This window comes from Pteropus medius, unplaced genomic scaffold, assembly GCF_902729225.1.
Source record: "Pteropus medius unplaced genomic scaffold, Ma_sr-lr_union100, whole genome shotgun sequence".
NCBI classification, from domain to species: Eukaryota; Metazoa; Chordata; class Mammalia; order Chiroptera; family Pteropodidae; genus Pteropus; species Pteropus medius.
Genome location: NW_024342645.1, coordinates 474,184 through 494,323, shown reverse-complemented (window position 1 = coordinate 494,323; position 20,140 = coordinate 474,184). Strand labels below are relative to the sequence as shown.

The 20,140-nt window shown below is 35.1% G+C and overlaps 1 protein-coding gene and 1 pseudogene across 3 annotated transcripts in view; one reads left to right on the top strand and one right to left on the bottom strand.

Moving 5' to 3' along the window:
• The window catches only part of DDX6 (DEAD-box helicase 6), a 29,330-nt gene extending 14,057 nt beyond the window's left edge, over nucleotides 1-15,273 (top strand). For 2 of the 3 annotated variants that reach the window (XM_039866586.1, XM_039866588.1), the window contains exons 5-14: nucleotides 484-613; nucleotides 1,425-1,571; nucleotides 3,471-3,565; nucleotides 4,703-4,825; nucleotides 5,311-5,439; nucleotides 6,486-6,602; nucleotides 8,416-8,479; nucleotides 11,334-11,435; nucleotides 11,962-12,144; nucleotides 13,159-15,273. In XM_039866586.1, the coding sequence (XP_039722520.1) occupies nucleotides 484-613; nucleotides 1,425-1,571; nucleotides 3,471-3,565; nucleotides 4,703-4,825; nucleotides 5,311-5,439; nucleotides 6,486-6,602; nucleotides 8,416-8,479; nucleotides 11,334-11,435; nucleotides 11,962-12,137 (1,083 nt within the window). In that variant the 3' untranslated portion in view covers nucleotides 12,138-12,144; nucleotides 13,159-15,273. The remainder of the gene's footprint in view (nucleotides 1-483; nucleotides 614-1,424; nucleotides 1,572-3,470; nucleotides 3,566-4,702; nucleotides 4,826-5,310; nucleotides 5,440-6,485; nucleotides 6,603-8,415; nucleotides 8,480-11,333; nucleotides 11,436-11,961; nucleotides 12,145-13,158) is intronic. The other variant, XM_039866587.1, reaches the window with a different exon arrangement.
• On the bottom strand, nucleotides 7,830-7,949 carry LOC120605737 (uncharacterized; annotated as a pseudogene).
• Nucleotides 15,274-20,140: the final 4,867 nt, after the last annotated feature.

The window sequence follows — 20,140 nt, the reverse complement described above, 5'->3', positions numbered from 1 at the left end:
TTTTCTGCTTTGTGCAAAGATAAGTTGTCCAGGCTACAATTTTTCATTGTAAAATTGGCTTATTAATCTTAAAATAACATATATAGTCTTTCCTTTGTATTGTTTGTGTCATTTTTTCCTTCAGTTTTTAATTGTGAAATGTCTTATGCTTTTTTCCTGTGAGCTGAAGATCCTCCTCTTTATTGTCAGTGCTCAGCTTCCTTAGCCCATATACGCACTCACATACACACTCTCATATGTAGGTTTTTTTTTTTTTTTTACATTGGGATACAATTTACTGTATATTCTATGAGCAGTTTTGGTAAATATCGGTTGATAATGATGGTGATGTTAACTGGTCCTGCTAATTTACTTGGTCTCTACTTACAGAATGCAAATGTAAGACACTTTAAAGCAATACTGAAGAGGTATACCTTCAGCATATTTTAGAGAAGAATTTGCTTATGAACTTTTTATTCACAGTTAATTTGCATTGTCTTACAGGAGGAGAGCATTCCCATTGCTTTATCTGGTAGGGATATTTTAGCTAGAGCAAAAAATGGAACAGGCAAGAGCGGTGCCTACCTCATTCCCTTACTTGAACGGCTAGACCTGAAGAAGGACAATATACAAGGTTAGTTTGTGTAAATTTTTTAAATGGCGGTTTAAACCTTAGAAGTATGTAAAAGTTCTTTTTTAGTCAGAATTTACATAGTCTAGAATTAATATACCCTTTTTACAACTTTTAAAACAGTTTTGACAACATTCCAGTGAGATACAGAAACGCTAAGATCATGAGAAGTTAAATTATCTGATGTTGCTACTTGTAAACTGTGGAACTGAATTGTTTTTGTGACAGCTGTGTTTCTGTAAGTTCCTTGTAGAAACATGAATCTTATTAAAGCCTTTGGTTTTGGAATTTTAAGAGCTTAGGCAATAGGGAAGAAATAAATTTCCATAGTCATACTCCGAGTAAGCTAACAGAGCTTTCACCTTTAAAACATTTTATTAAATTTTCAGCTTTCTTGATCTGTAATTATCATTTATCCCATCTTCCCTTTATCTTCTTTCATATACTAGAAACGAACCTAGGCAGCAGGAGTTTTCCTATTTGGGTGTTAGAGAGTCTCCTACTGGAATATTAATCTAATAAGCTTTGAACTAATGGTTGCAAACTCAACCCTTTAAAGGTTTGTAACTACGAGTAGTACAAGATTTATGTAGCAGTATTGTCATGAGAAAGCCTGAATCCAGAACATTACTAGGTTCTTTTTTTAAAAAAAGATTTACTCATTTGACATTTTAGAATTGGTTAGGCCTATTATGATTTAACTTTTAATATGTCTCAGTATCCACATTGCAAGGGGCAGTATTTCTGTAGCTTCTTAAAGTCTCAGATGTATTTTTTTTTTTCTCTCTTTTCTCTATTGCTTGATATTTTCCAGCAATGGTGATTGTTCCCACTAGAGAACTTGCTCTACAGGTCAGTCAAATTTGCATCCAGGTCAGCAAACACATGGGAGGGGCCAAAGTGATGGCAACCACAGGAGGAACCAATTTACGGGATGACATAATGAGGCTTGATGACACAGGTAGGAAATGACTAAGGTGGTTTAGCTCTCTGAGTGCAATTTCACACACAAATTTTTCCTTTCAGTAACTTATTAAAAAATTGTTTTTAAGAATAAGGACCAGAAACACTGCAGTAGAAAAACGAATAAAGGAAAAGACAGTCTCATTCAAGAAAAAAAGACAAATGACAATAATTGAAATAGTATTAAACCTTGACAGTAACTTTTGAAAATGTAAATAAAAGCAGCAAATTGATATTATGCCTATATGACTGGCAAGGCAAAAAAACAGTAACTAGCAATGTGAGTTGGTGGAGAAATAGGCTGTCTTTTGCAACATGGAGGTATAAATTGATGCAATTGCTGGTGGGCAAGATGGCATTATATTTCAAAATTATAAATGTATATTTTCAAGAATCTTTCCTAAATAGCACATGCAAGGTTGTTCACTACAGTGTGGTTTGAAGTACTGAAAAATTGGAACAATCGAAATATCAGAGGAGATTGGCTAAATACATGGGGATATTATCTGAATGGAATTCCACACAGCCATTAAAGAATGAAGCTGATCTGTATCAGTTTTTATGAAGAGTTCTCCATGATACATTATTCGAGTGGAAAAGGATAAAACAGCAAGAATGAGATCCACTTATGTAAAATTATACATAAAACTTATGATTGTCATTAGCTTAATTGCTATATTCATACTGCATAGTTATTGAAAATGATTATCTCATTTGATCCTTTTAACAACCTTCTGAAGACCTTTGCTCTAGTTTATAGACAAACTACTATATCAGAAGCTTGGTATGCCTTTTGTTATTCATTAGGGATTGTCCTAAAATAAGGAAATATGCTCCTTACTTGGAGCAGGTGATTTTGGAAGCTGTATCCCACCCGTTATAGAGGTGAAACAAACAAGTATTCTCTAGCCAACCTAAGATGAAACGGAAATCTATATCTTGAAATACATCTTTGCTTTTTTATACTACAGTAGTCACCCTTTTAACCATGAGGGATGTGTTCCAAGATCCCCAGTGGATACCTGTTTTGGAACCATGGATAGTACGAAACCTTGAATATACTATGTTTTTACCTATACGTGACTATGGTAAAGATTAATTTATGAATTAGGCACGGTAAGCGATGAACAACAACTAGTAATAAAATAGAACAGTTATAGCAGTATACTGTAATAAAAGTTATGTGAATGTGGTCTCTCTGTTCACATCTACTACCTATAACTTTAATACCTTTTCCATCTTAACTAAGCATTTAACATGTACGGTGCCTGTAATTCTCATTTTGAGGTGCAACAGCAAAATTAGCACAAATATCTTTTTTTTTACACAGCTTCAAGGATACAAGATTGATTCTTACTATAGATTTTAGCATATAATTTTTTTCATAATGATGATGTTGAGAACTTTTACCTTTTAACTTGAAGCACTTTTCCAGCTTTCCTTTGGCATATTCCAAATTGTTAGTATCACCCTCTTGTGATTTGGGCCATTTAATTAAGTAAAAAAAAGTTACTTGAACACAAGCACTGAGATAACCACAACAGTCAATCTGACAATTTAGACAGCTACTAAGTGACTAACAGGTGGCAGGTAGTGGATACACTAGATAGAGTGATGCTCTACATCCTGAAGGTGCAAGATTTTATCACGCTACCCAGAACAGTACTCAATTTAAAGCTTAAGAATAGTTTTTTCCTGGAATTTTTCATTTAACATTTTCAGAGTGCTGTAACCATGAGTAATTGAAATGGTGGAAAGTGAAACTGTGCATAAGGAGGGACGACTGTATTCCTGCCTCTGAAATGTTTCTGATTAAATGCCTATATACAAACCTTTACTATATATCCTTTTTGCCTGAGCTAAAATTAATGAGGATGTGTTTTCTAATGTTGTGTAGTGCATGTGGTGATAGCTACCCCTGGAAGAATCCTGGATCTTATCAAGAAAGGAGTAGCAAAGGTTGATCATGTCCAGATGATAGTCTTGGATGAGGTAATATCTCTTCATTTGGAAAGATACTATTCTGTATTATTCTCAGCTTTGTTTATAACTGTCAGTGAGTGAAACAAAAGTTCTTTGTGTTCATGAACTTTTAAAGAAACGCATGACTTTTGTCAGTTCAAGCTAATTTGCTTATAAAACATACTTTGCCCTTTAAAGGCAATAGATGATAGGTATTTATAGGAATAGGTTAGCCTGCGTCTTCCTTAGAGATGCCAGATAGTTTGGGTTTTATTTTTATTTTTGAATATTATTTTATTTTTATTTTTGAAGAGTTGTTGAATAATCTCAAAGCCAAGTTCCTTCTAAGTCTCTCTTCATTCGGTGATACATCTTAAAAAGCATGTAATGCCTCTAACACCTCATTTAGCATACACCATTTTGTATTGTTTGGTTTTTCAGTCTGGTAATGTGTTATCTCAATCAGGTACATTTTAAGAACTTACTCCATTCTGTATCCTTGGGCTCTAGTAGTTCATACCTAAAGTATATCAGTGTTAATGTTTTGAAATAAAGTTACTTTCTTAATTGGTCTGCATTTTAGACAACTAGATCAGATCGATCATGTTATAATTCAGATTTTTTTTTTTGAGTAACGAGAGATAACATTTAATTGCTACGTGCTAACACTAAGTGCTTTACGTGATTTTTTTCATTTAATTTTTGCAACAGCCCTGTAAAAGATATACTATAAAGTACTTACTACAGTGAGCACATATCCTAATTTAAAAATTTTGGAATCTAAAGTATTGATTAAAGTAACCTCCCAACATAGCAAGTAAATTGAAGGAGATAGATTTCAATCTAGGTAGCTGGATTCTGCAGCCTGTACTTTTAACCACTGTACTATACTGCCTCTGTAATGGAAATCACATTAAAATTTACAGGAACAAGGATTATATCTGTCTAGGATTTTTTTTCCTGTATAAGATGGGTATTATAGACTTTTCCCCTTCTGAATCACTGGGAATGTGTCTTGGTGCTATTGGATTATGCAGTGTTGTAGAGTACTTAACTGTTTATAATCAGGAACATTCCATGAATGCTCTTATTGGATAATGCCTTATTAACCAAAGACTTTAGACATTATTTGATTGTTTTAAAAATTGTCTTATCTTTGTACTGCAGGCAGATAAGTTGCTGTCACAGGATTTTGTGCAGATAATGGAGGATATTATTCTCACGCTACCTAAAAACAGACAGATTTTATTATATTCTGCTACTTTCCCTCTTAGTGTACAGAAGTTCATGGTGAGTATAACTCTATACTTGGAAGCAGTGTCATCTTGTCGCCCATGAATATACCTTTGTCCATAATTACATCTTATTATCAGTCTACTTTATGCTGATTATTTCAAGTTTTTGGCTTTTTAGCTGATGAATTAAGGTTTGTCATGCATACATTAACTTTTTAAAGCTACAGTAATTTGCTTAATTTCTTCACTGTTCACTTAGCTTTTGGTTTCAGGCAGACATAGCCGTGGATGCTATGTAATTGATTACAACATAATCCTATGTACAAAGTACAAAATAGTAACATAGCTACGTATCTGTATATAAATGTTAGATCTTCCTTTTTATGGTTTTTTTCTTCCGTGATGGATTGTGATACTTGTTTTGAAGAGAGTATTCCTTAAAGCAGGACTTTATCAGACAGAGATGTGTAGCATATATTTTGAAGAGATACACTCTGCTTTCACCAAAGTATAAGGCTCTTTTTAAATCTTTTTTCCCAGAATTCCCATTTGCAGAAACCCTATGAGATTAACCTGATGGAGGAACTAACTTTGAAGGGAGTAACCCAGTACTACGCATATGTAACTGAGCGCCAAAAAGTACACTGCCTCAACACACTTTTCTCAAGGGTAAGTAATAGGCTTCAGCTGCTTAAATTACCCATTCCTTAACCCCAATAAAACAGACAATTGTATTTGGTTTCTTACTGCTTTCAGTGTTTTAAAAAAGTACTTAGCTTTTCCTAAAAGGCAGTTACAGTTGATCTGAAGTTTGTAGTAAATGGTTGATAAGTCATAGGCATTTTTAATTCTAATTTGACCTTAATTACAATCGATCCTCATTATTTGCAGATTCTGTATTTGCAAACTCGCCTGCCTACTTGCCAAAATTTATTTGTAACTACAAAATCAATACTTGGGTGCTTTGGAAGTCATTTGTGGATATGTATAGCATGATGAAAATTTTGAATCATTGTGCATATTCCCAGCTGATGTTGAACAAGGTGACACTGCCTTCTTGTTTCAGCTTTCATACCATTGTTCTTTTCATGGTCTATTTAATGCCACAGTTTTTGCATTTTTGTGCCTTTTTTTATTGATTTCACTGTTTAATATGGCTCCTAAGTGTAGTGAAGTGCTTTCCAGTACACCTAAGTGCAAGAAGACTGATATGCCTTGCAGAGAAAATGCATATTACATAAACTTTGTATAGGCACAAGTTATAGTACTGTTGGCCATAGATCTTTAATTAGTAACACATAAAACAAGATTATCTGTTGACTGATGGGAAAAAAAAGTATGACTAGAGGCACACAGGAAGTGCCTTGTGTTTCTCATAGGAGCAATGGTTCTGTATTCACTAATCTAGTGTTTGCAGCAACTATAGAGCATAACTATCGCAAATAATGAGAATCGGCTGTGTTTTATTCTCGCTGACAATCGTGCCCTTATGAAATATACTTTTCTACAGTGAAACTTATAAATTATTACCTTCAACTACTAAGTAAATGAATAGTATTTACAGTAATTTTTACAGTGTTCCATCTCTTGTATCAAAAGGTTCTAAGTCATAGACCATGTTTTTTAACATTTGTTTGCCAGTCAATACTTTCAAAATGTGCAAAGTAAATGAAGGTTTTTTTTTTTCTCATGTCTCCCTTCTACCCCATGCTCAGCTTCAGATAAACCAGTCGATCATTTTCTGTAACTCCTCTCAGCGAGTTGAATTGCTAGCCAAGAAGATTTCTCAACTGGGTTATTCTTGCTTCTATATCCATGCTAAAATGAGGCAGGTGAGTGTAAAACTAGAACTTACACAGATTTAAAAAAAATTTTTTTTAAGTATTTCTTGGATTTTTGTTTTAATGTACCTCCAGGTGCCCAGAATTTAGAATAAACAATTCTTTAGTAGGTGAAGGACCTTTCATTTTAACGCAGGGGTCCCCAACCCCCGGTGTGGACCGGTATTGGTCCGTGGCCTGTTAGGAATCAGGCCACACAATAGGAGGTGAGCAGTGGGCAAGTGAGCAAAACTACCTGTATCTGCAGCTGCTCCTCAGCTCTAGTATCACCACCTCAGCTCCACCTCAGATCATCCGACATTAGATTCTCATAGAAGCACCAGTCCCTAGCGCCAAAAAGGTTGGGCACCACTTTTAAAATCTTGTGGGTTCAGTTTTCTAATTATAAAACAGGGATAGTAATATATATTCTTATCTCATAAGGTTGTTAGGAAGATTGAGATAATGTACAAATGAGTACTTTGTAAACTGTCAAGCATGATACAGATGTGAGATTTTACTCCCTTCTTCCTCACATACTCTCTAGATTTGCATGAAATAATACAGTAACCACTAGTCACACATGGCAATTTAAATGAGTTAAATAAAATTTAGTTTGTCACACTAACCACGTTTCAAATGCCAGGGTATGTCATTAGCAGCTATAGTTTTGGAAAGTACAGATACAGAACATTTTCAATGCAGAAGGTCTATTGGACAACACTGCTCTAGATATTTAATAGATCGATATACCTCATTAGCTCAAATATCCTTTTACTATTTGCCTTAGAAAGAATGGAATCTCTAAATTTCAGAATTTAATTTAACAGAAAATAAATTCAAAAGTATGAAAAGATAACCTTTTGTGTGTGTGCGCTAACTATAATTGACATTGCATGAAGAAATGGTTTTTGTAAACTTAATCAGGTTAAGAACTTAGTCAACTCACATTTGGTTTTCAAAGAACATAATGTCATGGATCAGATACCATCATGTAGGCACCAAATATTAGAAATTATCACAGGAAATGAATATATTAAGCTGAAGAGAATGTTTTTAAAATGGAAGAACATTGCATTGAAAATATAAGCCATTTTGCTAGAAGCTAGATTTATTATTTATTTATTTAAAAAAAATTTTTTTTTTTTTAGGTGAGGCAACCTTTGGTTGACCTCAAGTTGCAAGGACCTTGTCAGCTTATAAGCCCTTATTTTTTTTTTTATTTAAAAAATGTTTTTATGCCTACAGCACCTGGTCTTCCTAGGTGGTCTCCCATCCAAGTACTAACCAGGCCCGACACTGCTTAGCTTCCGAGATCAGACGGGATTTGGGCTTGTTCAGGGTGGCATGGCCATAGACAGATTTGTTATTTTTCCTATAGTCATTGTGTATGGGTTTTTTTTTTTTTGTTTATTAATTGGAAAGTAGTTATTTTTAGCTTTTGTATATAATTACTAAAAAGGTAAATAGATGTTTCGGTGAAGCCAGACTTTTGGCATCTTCCGTTTGAAACATTTTAAAAGTATGTATATAAAAATGTGGTGAAAATTGTCACTTAAAATCTGTTCTGGCAAAAATATAATACTTTTTTTAAGAGTTAAGATAAACACTACATATGGATGGATATGCATAGATGTAGATTAAGTTGCTTATTCCCATGAAAAACCAATGTATGTGGGTTTTTTTTACCTTTTATTTTTAATTTATGTATTGAATTGTCTTATCTCATTTGTGTAAACAAATTTTGTATAGGAGAAATAATGGAAAATTTGGTTCTCGAGTGTGTGTGTTAATCAAATCAAAAAATGCATCGCTTTGTTCCTAGGAACATCGAAATCGTGTGTTTCATGATTTCCGAAATGGCTTATGCCGCAATCTTGTTTGCACTGGTAAGTATTTTCTATTTCCTTTACCCAATGTTTTTCTCCCTGGTTCAGCTCGGCTTTATCTGTGCGATATTACTCAGCAGAGCCTATGACATAGGCTACTACCACTTCTAGAATTTCAGAAGGTGAGAATGAGCTGTAGTTAATTCTTGAAATTAGGTTCCATATCTGAAACTGCAGAAGACTTTTTCTGGCATTCATACCTCATCTACTTTTTAAATTAATTTTGGGATTTGTGTGTTTTCTGAATAGTTTCAGCATTCAGGAATGAATTACATATAGCATATGCAAAATGAATTTTATTAAGAAACTGTCTATGTTTTGGAAATTGTTTATTGTGGTCTTTTTAGTTTTTGCTGGAAACAGACTAGTCTGTATTTTGTTATATTTTACTACATAAAAAAAAGCAGTGGAGAGGCAAGTGGACAATTAGATCAGACAAAGCAAATGGATTCAGTATCCTCCCGTCTCTGGAAATATAATCTTAGTATTGGTATGGGATTAATAATATAAGCTAGGCTTCTAAGTAGAGAGAAGAACCTAATTTTTTTTTTTTAATTTTTAGGCATACACATAAATAAGTATATTATTTGAATTTTTGCATAATTTTTCATAATTTGTATACTTTGCAAAGGAAAGTATGCACTCATCAGCACCCAGATCAAAATTTAGAATATTTAAAAATCTTTAAAAACACTGCTCAAGAAATAAAACTTATTTTTCTCAAAAAAAAGACTGTCAAATATCTTGCATATTTCCAGTTTATCTTGTTTCTCTGCTTTAACATCTGAAAGAACAGTTAATATAGCTGTGAGTTAATACATTTATGTTTACTTTTATCAACATTTCTGACCTTTAAATGTGTTGAAGTATCCAAGATATAAAATATTTGATTTAGTGGAAGGAATACTACACTCTTAGAATTTTAAGATTTGGGTCCAGTTTCTGTTTTCTGATCTCTAATCATACGACCTTGGGCAAGTTATATTTTTTATGCCATTTTTTAAATCTGTGAAATGGGGATGCTTTAAATTGTTCCGAACAAATATCTGTTACAGTTTATTCAAAAAATATGTGTTGATATTCAGTATTTACTCCTTGCCAGCTACTTAGCTAGGTGCTGCAAAAATATATGCTTTCCAGTTTTATGTGATGTATATTTTACCACAATTAAAAGGAAATTAAATATATATACCGACGTTCCCTGTATGTAGGGAACTTATAATCTAGATGAGGGAGAAGTATAACTATATACATGTAAAATACCACTCCTTTCTTCAAGGAGCAGTGGTTTAATGAGAGATAAAAAAATAACATTTAGAGTCTAAGGCAGGGCCAGCACACTTTTTCTGTAAAGTGTTGGCTAGTAAATATTTTATACTTTGCAAACCATGTGATCTCTGTTACCAATTAACTCAGGTCTGCCATTCTGACTCAGAAACACTCAGCATAAACAAATGGTCATGACAGTGTGGCAGTAAAATTTAATTTATAAAGACAGGCCTTGGGCTGGTTCTGTAAGGGGGTAAAGGTAATTTGCAAATGTGAGGTATATACACAGTTGACCCTTGAACGACATAGGTCTGAACTGCATAGATCTACTTAATGTGTGGATTATTTTTCAATACAGTAAATGTTTTTTCCTTAAGGTTTTCTTAACATTTTTTTTAGCTTTATTGTAACAATATAGTGCATAAAACACATTACATACAAAATATGTGTTAATTGACTGTTTATGTAATTGGTAAGACTTCCAGTCAATAGTATTACTAGTTAAGTTTTGAGGGAGTCAAGTTATACTTAGGTTTTGACTGAGTAGCAGTCAGCACCCTTAACCCCCCCTGCCCGCCTGCATTGTTCAAGGGTCGTCTGTATTAAGTAATCCTAAATTTTAAGAGAGGTAAATAATGAGCTGAGGTTATCTGAGAATAGATGGAATTTTATTGGGCTTCATAAGCTAGTTTCAGACTTGTAGAAGAGGGAATTTTTAAGTTAAGGGACTGCTACAAAAAGTGATCCATGGAGGGCTAAGAAGATAAGTCCAAGGAAGGATAAATGGATGAGTTTGGTAGAGAGGAAAATTTGAGGAGATGTGGTAGGAGAGGTATGTTAAGTAGAGAATAGGACGTCAGATATCAATTTTAAATTTTATCTGGAAGCAATTTAAAGCAATGAGTTATAAATACAAAGCAGTATTTTAGAAATACTATTCCGACCATCATGGATTATTTTGTTGGAGTGTGGAACTGATAGAAGCAGGGAAACAGTTATTGTTGTTTTTTTTCTTTTTGTAGTTTTCAGAGCCTAAATTAGCAAAGTAATTGTGGGACTAGAAAAGAATAGAAAGGATGGCCTTGCATATTAGCTTACCTCAGACCTATTGTAAATCATTTAATGGAATGGGATGAATGAATTCTAAACAAAACAAATACTTGATGCTAGTGTATCACCTCTTCTTTTTTTTAAGTATTCTAAGTTAATAACAAACTTCTAAAAAATAATTTGTTATTTAATCTTAAATACTAAAAATAGACTAAAGAAAATTACTGATTATTCCTGAGACTCATTTATGAGTTTATAGTTTACTAATTAATCCTCGTCTCTTCCTGCATTTACCTTAGACCATTTTCTAAAACTTTCTTACAGAACTAGGAAAAGGTAACTTGTGAGCAAGAAGTTACTTATGATAGTATACATGAAAAGTAATGTAATTTGCAAATGCATTTGAAATAATGAAGTGAATAAACCTAGGTTGTACTAGAAATACATGTTAAAGAGTATTATGGTACCAGGAAGCATTTTTAAATGCTTAAAGATTGAAAGATATAATGGAGTCTTTTTTTTTTTTTTTTTTAAGATTTGTTTACCCGAGGTATTGATATACAAGCTGTGAATGTGGTAATAAACTTTGACTTTCCAAAGCTGGCAGAGACCTATCTCCATCGTATTGGAAGATCAGGTGAGGGGAAAAAAAATGTTCTTTGTGGAAGTTTTTTGAGAAGTTCAATCACTAAGTTTTGTTCCTTTGTGACATAGAGTATGGTGAGAGAACAGTGAATTAAAACTAATTTAGTTGTTCGATAGTCTAACTTCTAGTTTTTCTAGAACACTTATTAAAAGGTAAATAAAACCATGTTTATTTAATCTGAGATGAAATTCACAAAGGAGAACCTGACTTTTCTCATTAGGTTGTGCAATCTATTACTACTGTTTAGTATGTGTATTTTGGCAACTTTGACACAAACATCAATTTTGTCATTTGAAAAAGGTAAAATAGAGTACTACTACTTTGGGCTATGAAACCTGAAGCTGTGGAGTATTGTGTTTATGAGGAGAACAGAAAACGTGGTTTCATATACCTAGAATGGCACTGAACAAAAAATATACGTTAACCCAGTGTGATTTTGACACTTAACAGACTTGCGCATGCACATTGATCCTCATTTAACTCGTTTTATTATTGATTCAAAAATGTTTTCCGTTAGGTCGCTTTGGTCATCTTGGCTTAGCCATCAACTTGATCACATATGATGATCGCTTCAACCTGAAAAGTATTGAGGAGCAGCTGGGAACAGAAATTAAGCCTATCCCAAGCAACATTGACAAGAGCCTATATGTGGCAGAATACCACAGCGAGCCTGTAGAAGATGAGAAACCTTAACAAGCATGTGCGTATCCTACAAAGTAGTTAAAGTGAGCGTATTGTTTAAAGAAAGGAAAGAAATCAAGATCCTCTTTCCTGGGGAAAATTTAATGTCTAATGTAATACAGGGTAAAACATTCGTTGGCATAAATGGGAAATATCTTTTCCCATGAAGTTTGTGGTCTCATAAGAGCATCTGTAAATGCTGTTTTTAAATGCAGTCTTCTTAAGTAATGTGCAATGCGAGCAGTGCTAAGTCAAATTCAGACTTCTAAAATGAAAGCAGAGAATCTTTTTTAGTAATTTTGAATGTGAAAATAATTTCTATTTTTTTCCTTTATTGCTCAGTCATCTCTCTGTTAGCATTTCACTCTTAATTTCTGATGGGTACCTCAGTAAATCAGGTTAAATTACCTATAATGACTTATTGCCAAATATAATCAGATTATGAGGATAACTATTTTTTTTAATGCTCACTCTGGTTTTCTGCACCACCCTCTCATGTTGTCTTTTGGTTGACTTTTGGGCTCCGGTAGAAATGCTCAAAACAAGTCTTAACATACAGGAATGTCGACTATTCTGGAGTTTTTTCCTAAGGAAAATCTTTTTGAGAGATGTTGGTTTCCAGATTCGCAATGAGCATTTTACTACCTCTTGTTTGTAGATCTTTCAAATTACTCTTTTCACTTTTAACTTTTTTTTTTTTATTCTAATTTAAATGTCAAACAAAACTCTTACACATAAAACCAGCCTGTTTGGTATTATATTAGCAGTCTACTTATTGAGTTCATGTAAGGTCTTAAAAAAATTTTTGATTTAGTTGTGAATGATTACTGTCTGTTACAAGAACTTTCAGGCGCTTATTCTGTCTCTAGAATGCCTGGCAGAAATTCCTAAATCCTGCATGAATTCTGCAGTAGACAAAGGCTCAGTAGAAGATACTACAGAGAACATTAGGGATGGGGATTGTGAAAACCTATATACCCTAGTTCACATTGTGCTTTCATAAATGTTAATTTTAAGTTTCTTCTTTCTTTAGGCTTTGACAAACTACAGAAGGCTCGTTCGGATCTGTGACACATTTTTTGGGGGGGAGGGGTATGCTCTTTGTGGGTTTTTCATGTTTTATTTTGGAACTATGAAGACTTAAAAGAGCTCAGACTTTTTTTTTAAACTGGTGAAGAGAAAAAAGCTGAAAAGAAGGAATTTACCTTTTTTGTTCCACTTGTTTGCACTGTGTGCTGACTGAACATTAGTTGCACTAACTGCTAGTTTTTAAAAAATGTTTTCTGGGGAAGGGGGACAAGGAAGGAGGAGAAAGAAGAGAAGGGGAGAAACCCTAAAAAGAGAAGAATCTTGATGAACACACAAGCTTGTCTGCAATTTCAAAATTCTCCAACAGCTGACTCTTGAGTGCATTTCAACTTCTCCCTGATTACTCATCCGTTTTTTAAGCCTGAAGAGCTTATTACTTATTTGTGCGAAGTGCCTTATGCTATGAGACCATTCAGAATATCTTTTAGATACAGCCCAAGGAATCAACAATAGTAATTTCTTTCCATTTTTCTTCCTTTCTTTTTAATTTTTGTCTTTTCCTTTTGATTTTAAGGTGAAGTCTCTTCCCTTTCTACCCAATACTCAAGCCCAGGGCTAGAAGATGAAACGTATTAGTAATGTTAAACACCATTTTTTTTTTCTTTATGTGGAGGAGTTGATATGCAACTGCATTTCATTCGCACTGTAAATACATGTATTTAAAAAAACAATCCCAAGTAAAAATTTCTTCTGGGCTGAGTAGATGCACCATCATTGCTCCCAAAGGAAAGAGCAGTCTATCATTGCAGGAGCCATATGACAAGCCTTTGTGCTCTATAGCAGAACACTAAAGACTGGTTTACATACGCCTCCATTAGCAGTTATGGCACTTGATGTGTAGACATGTCAGCCTTGACCCTCTTTCCTCTGTGGCAAAGCGTGTCCCATAGAAAATTGGGTGTGTATACTTGTATAAACTTTGTAAATAAGTTTTTTTCTGGGTTCATATATATATATACATATATATATATTTTTTTTTTGGATGAAGGTTGCTGGGATTAAGGGGATTAGAGTGATTATGGGAGCAGCTAAAGATGAGAGGGGCTCAGTTTTCCGCAACACTAAATTCTAAAAAGTACTTTGGCCTCTTACTGTAGAGAGCAGACCTCTTGGGGACCATAGGTTAGAAAAGGGACCCAGAAGTCTGGGATTCAGTGTTTGCTGCCACACTGTCTCCTCTAGTACTTTTGGAGGAGGCCTGCCAGAAGGAGCAAGGAAGCTTCAAAAACCTGTAATTAAAGGTATTATTTTCGAGAAGCTCTCTGATTTTGCTTTTCTCTTTTTAAAAAGTTTGAGGAACTTTTCAAGCTTGGCAAAAGGGGACAAAAATTAGTCTGCCTTGCAGTGTGGAAATTTAATTGAGTGGCAGTGTCTGAGCAGTGTATGTATAAAGCATGGATTTGCATTTCAGAATATTAGCCGGTACCAGCTTTGGTAACGTTAGCAGTTCTGGGGCTTACTTTCTGTGGATCACCTGTACTGTGTAATAAGTGTGTTGCCTTCTGCCCACCTTGATACATAAATTTGCAGGAATGGGCACCCTGAGAGCTATTAACGTTCATGCTGCAGAAAGCTGCTTGTCATCCTCTTTGTGACAATAATAATTTGTCATTTTGCATTGTAAATTGCTGGCAAATGGCTTTACAATGAATAGTGTTGCTTTAAATTGTGCCCCTCCCAACATGCTTGATGTTTGGCCTGATCTCCAGGCAAAAAGAGTGAGATGAATCAAAACCAGTGAACTTTTTTTTTTAATGTTTTTAATTCCCCTTTAACCCAGTGTACTAGGTCAATCAGGAGGCATCTAGGGTTAAAAAAAATAATAAAAAATAAAATGAAAAAAATTTTTGATTTCCATATCCCATTGTTTTTTAAAGCCCTAAAATACTACAAGGTAAGTCATGCATATGCTTTCGTGCTTAACTCATCTGGATAAAGAAATCAGTTATTCAGAGTTGCTTTTTTGACTGTCTAGTTCTAAGCAAAAACTATATGTGACTCACCCAAAATTCCTTGAGAATCAAAATCCTGCAGATGCCTCCTGATCAGACATAGCCCTGACTCCTTAAAAACTGTAGCAGGAGCTGCACAGTACAAACACAAAAAAGAATAAGCTCATTTATTTGGTATCTAAGCCACATCGGTTCTTCTATCTAGCCAATGTTGGCTATTTAAATAACAAGCCCTAATAAAGGAAGTAAGTTTTCTTCCAGGGAGGGGTGGGGGGAGGGAATTTAAAAGGCATCAACTTTCGACCAAAAATATCTTGCCCTTGTACTGATGCAGCTCTTTCTCGCCCACCTCTGACAAGATAAGAGGGATCATTCATTGTAGAAAAGCAAGAAAACTCATAAATACAATTTTGTATCTTGTGGGAGAGTGGGTGACTAAACAGCTCAGTCCTATTTGCTATCCTCAGACTAGTGTCTGCTTGGTGCCACATGCCCGTTGATCCCTCTTAAAGCACAGACTTTAAATTGAAAGTATTACTGAAGTACAGCCTCTTATGAGGAGTGGCACTTAAACTGTCTGGGATACCACTATTGGACAGTTGTACAGACAACTGTCCAATTTTGGTGCTTGACTCTTGAATAGGAATTATTAAATGGAAAGATGCTCTAAGGACTAGGTCAAAGCCTAGTCTTTTTTTTTTTTTTTTTTTTAAATCCCCTTCACAATAAGGAGTATTTGTTACTTTTGGAAATTTTTTCGTGTTCTTCCAGTATGTTTAAGTGATGGTAATATTTTTCCAGTGGTTCGTTTGGATGAAAACTATTCCCTGTTTTTAATATTTAAGTAACATCCAGCTCGTGGTTTAGCCTGTGGTTGTATAGCTGTGTAATGGACTGTTACACCTTGCTGCTTCTGGGCCTGTTTTGTCTCTTCCCATACATTCCAATGGAGAAACTTTCTTACCTTTCCTTTAGGAGTGGAATAAATTTTTTCCAAAATGATCTTCTATGGGAAGAAAGGAGAAGGAAACCTAAATATGTCTAAATTATTTTCAAGTTGGCCCTGCATCATAATACGGGGTTGGCCCCAAAGGCTGGGGGGAGGGGGAGGCAACTGGTTATCAGTATTTGTTTTCAGAATGAGATGGGAGCATCTTTCCTTTGCCGTGTGCTTTGTGTTTGATACCATCATGCTTGGGTTAGAACCAGACAACTCAGCACAAAGCTTTGAGTGTAAATTGTTGGAATCAAAACATCTCATTCTGATCACTTGGTTTAATTTTTTCTTTTTTTTTTAAGGGTGGGAGGGAGGTTACTGTGCCCCAAAAGGGAGGGTGTCTGCACTAGGATTTAGAAACACTTTGGAAGCTGATAACCTCTTCAGAAACTGCCTTTAGCCACACTCCTGACCTTATAGATGAGAAACAAAAAGATGAAATTATTGGGAATTAAGCCATGTTGTTTTAATTTGCTACTCAGTGTTCTGTGTATCTTAAAATTTGTTATTGTGGAGTCATTTTCTGGCAAAATACTTTGTCAAACAGAATATTGGCCTCGTGGAAGCTGAAGTCAGTCAACTCTTTGGTAAACTTTAAGTGGACTTTGGTGAACTTGTAGTTCTACTTGATATCCTTAAAGATTATTTTCTAAAACTCCCAAAGAAAATCCACTCTGATCTAAAAACTCATCTTTGGGTTAAATAAAGGGTTAAGTGTCCAAAGGTTATAACAGTTCATGAGGTCAGAGGGAGCTAGTTTGGCACCTGGACTCTGCCCCTCCACAGCTAATAGATTCCAGCAGAAGTGACTATACTGGGCAAGGGAGGGGGGGGCGGGGTTGGGTTATTAAGATACAGGTTACTGTATTTTAACCAATGATTGTGGGGGAGGGGTGCCTGGAGAAAAAAAGTTGTTATTCCCCTTTTTGAAATAAAGTTGAGAAAATTTTATTTTTCAATAAAAATGGGATAGAATTTCAATGTCCCTAGCCACAAGGGACTAGTTCCACTGAGAAGTGATCAGTGGAGATTCAAAATTTTGAAAACATTTGGGGAAAGGGAAAATTGGCTTTCTGTTAATTGGTAAATGTTCCAGTGGGGCTCTGTTTCTGTTGAGATGTGTTATGTTGTATGTACACATGGACCAGAGTCTGCTGAGTTTATATAAAGTTCAGAAAAGATGGTTGATAAAATCTTGATTTTTTTTTTTTGTTTGTTTATCAATAAAAGCCCACTGGAACTCCAAATGTGTATGCGTGATGTGTCTTTAGCAGCAGGCTATGCTAACAATTGTTGTATTTGAGAGCATTTTACCAAAGTAATTCATATTGCAGTGAAGCAGTAAGACATTCTCAACACCACTCATGTGAGCCTAGTTGAGTAAAATCTGAAAGCACTTTTATCCACCCTAGACCTAGTCCTCTGTACACATTTCACTTTGTCAGTTTCATAGCCTAAACAACCAAGATAAACCACTTGGAAAGGAAATGGTGGTCCACAATGTGTCCAGGCAAATTGTCAATAGTTAACCACCTCCCAAGATTTTTCAGATGTTTCAGAAATATGAACATGCCCACAAAAATTAGGAATACATCTATTCCTAATTTGTATGCTGAGAACTAAAAAAACGACCTAAATGAACTCAGACACAACTGAACACTCATATCCACCCCAAAAGAAACAGGTATAACTAAAAATAGGTGCAAGACAATCTATAGGATGTAGTGTACCAGATATCTCTGCCTACGATCTCTCCAGAGAGAAACCTGTATAAACCAAGTAAACATTTTCTCTTCTAGCTTCCATTTGGGTTTGATCACCAGGGAATTTCCCGTCTGAGGAAGTGGGAGGGAAGTGTGAGATCATAGTTTGTATTCCTCTGATTCCCTCCCTGCAGGATTGCCTCTTGCTGCTTTGTCCATTAACTGAAGATTTCCGTGGCTAAGTCTGTGTGACTCCATCATTTGGTAACTGCCACCTCTCCCCTGGTAGGGTTCCCCTATACTCATACCTTTGTAAAGTGGCCATATTTAAATAAAGTCTCAGATTTTCCTATTAAAAGTGTGCCATCTTGTTTATTTTGTTGGGACCCAGACAATAGTTGAGACCAGAAATGACTACAGGAAACATTCTTAAACAGATTCTGGGATTGGGTTAGTTAACATTTGATGAGGTCAATAACAACCTTATGGGAGTTGGTGAAGGGAGGCAGGGATGGGACATGAATAACCTATGGCATACAGTGTTATCGCAACTCAGAATTTCAATGGTGGTACCATGGGATGAAGTGAAGGTAAAGGAAAAGTGAGGCATGGGAAAATCGAGAGGCTGTGGCAGTTAGCAACAATAGGCCCTTGAATGCATACATTAAGAATTATGAATGCAATTAACACAAGAAGGCCGCAGAATTTTGAATAGGGGCCATGAGCTAATTGGGTTCCTAGGACTGAAATAGATGGCAGCCTTCTAAGGTTTTACTTGATTTGTAATGCACAAAAAAGCTCCAAATCTGATGAGCCAGTCTGTTGAACACCTGAAATTTCCAGGCTGAGCCAGTTCACTGACATAGCCTCTTGAATAAAAGGGAAGTTCGGTCTCCCTTCTAGCTTTGCTCAAAAGGGCTTGTGACTATTTACTAGGGTGATTGTATAATGGGAAGGAGGAAATAGACTTTTGAGGACTACGGAGACCCAAAATACAGGTCAGAGTAAAGGCTTATGAAGGTTAAATGATCCATGGAATTTTGAGTTAAAACACACGCACGCACGCGCACACACACACACACGCACACACACGTATATGTATATGTGTTTACACGCACATATAATGTCCCCATTCTCCCACTCCCTAATCTTTGGCCAGCTTGTTCTCTGTATCTATGGAGCTATCTCTGTGTTACTCATTTTTTTTAGATTCCACATATAAATGAGATCACGTGGTTGGTATTTGAATTATTTTGCTTGGCCCTCTAGTTCCATCCACGTTGTCACAAATGGCAAGATTTCATTCTTTTTAGTTGCTGAATAATATTCCAGTGTGTGTGTGTGTGTGTGTGTATGACTTTTATCTATTCATCTATCCATGGACTTCTAGGTTGCTTCCATGTCTTGGCTGATACTAGTAATGCTTCAATAAATAGAGGGGTGCATATATCTTTTTCAATTAGTGTTTGGATTTCTTTGGATAAATGCCCAGAAGTGGAATTGCTGGATCATATGGAAGCTCTATTTTTAATTTTTTTGAGGACTCTTCATACTGTTTTCCATAGTGGCTGGATGTATCATTGGCAAATCTCTTCTCCCATTCAGTAGGATGTCTTTTCGTTTTCTTGACTTCCTGTGTTGTGCAAAACTTTTTACTTTATGTATTCATATTGTTTTTTGTTTGTTTGTTTGTTTTCCATTATTATTTGTTTCCTTTGCCTGGGGAGACATATCCAAAAAGATATTGCTAAGAGCAATGTCAAAGAGTTTGCTGCCTGTGTTTTCTTCTAGCAGTTTTATGGTTTCAGGTCTTATATTTAAGTCTTTAATCCATTCTGTTTATTTTCGTATATGTTGTAAGAAAGTGGTTCAGTTTTATTTTTTAGCATGTATCTGTCCAGTTTTCCCAACACCATTTATTGAAGAGACTGTCTTTACCCTATTGGATATTCTTGCTTTACTTGTCATAGATTAATTGATTATATAAGTGAGAATTTATTTTGCGGCTCTCTGTATTCTATTTCATTGATCTGTGTGTCTGTTTTTATGCCAGTGCCATGCTGTATTGATTACTGTAGCCTTGTAGTATATTTTGGTATCAGGCAGCCTGATACCTCTGACTTTGTTCTTTCTCAAGATTTCTTTGGCTATTTGGGGGTCTTTTGTGGTTCCATATAAATTTTAGGATTATTTTATTTAATTCTGTGAAAAATGCCATTGATATTTTGATAGGGATTGCATTAACTCTGTAGATTACTTTTGGTAGTATTGACA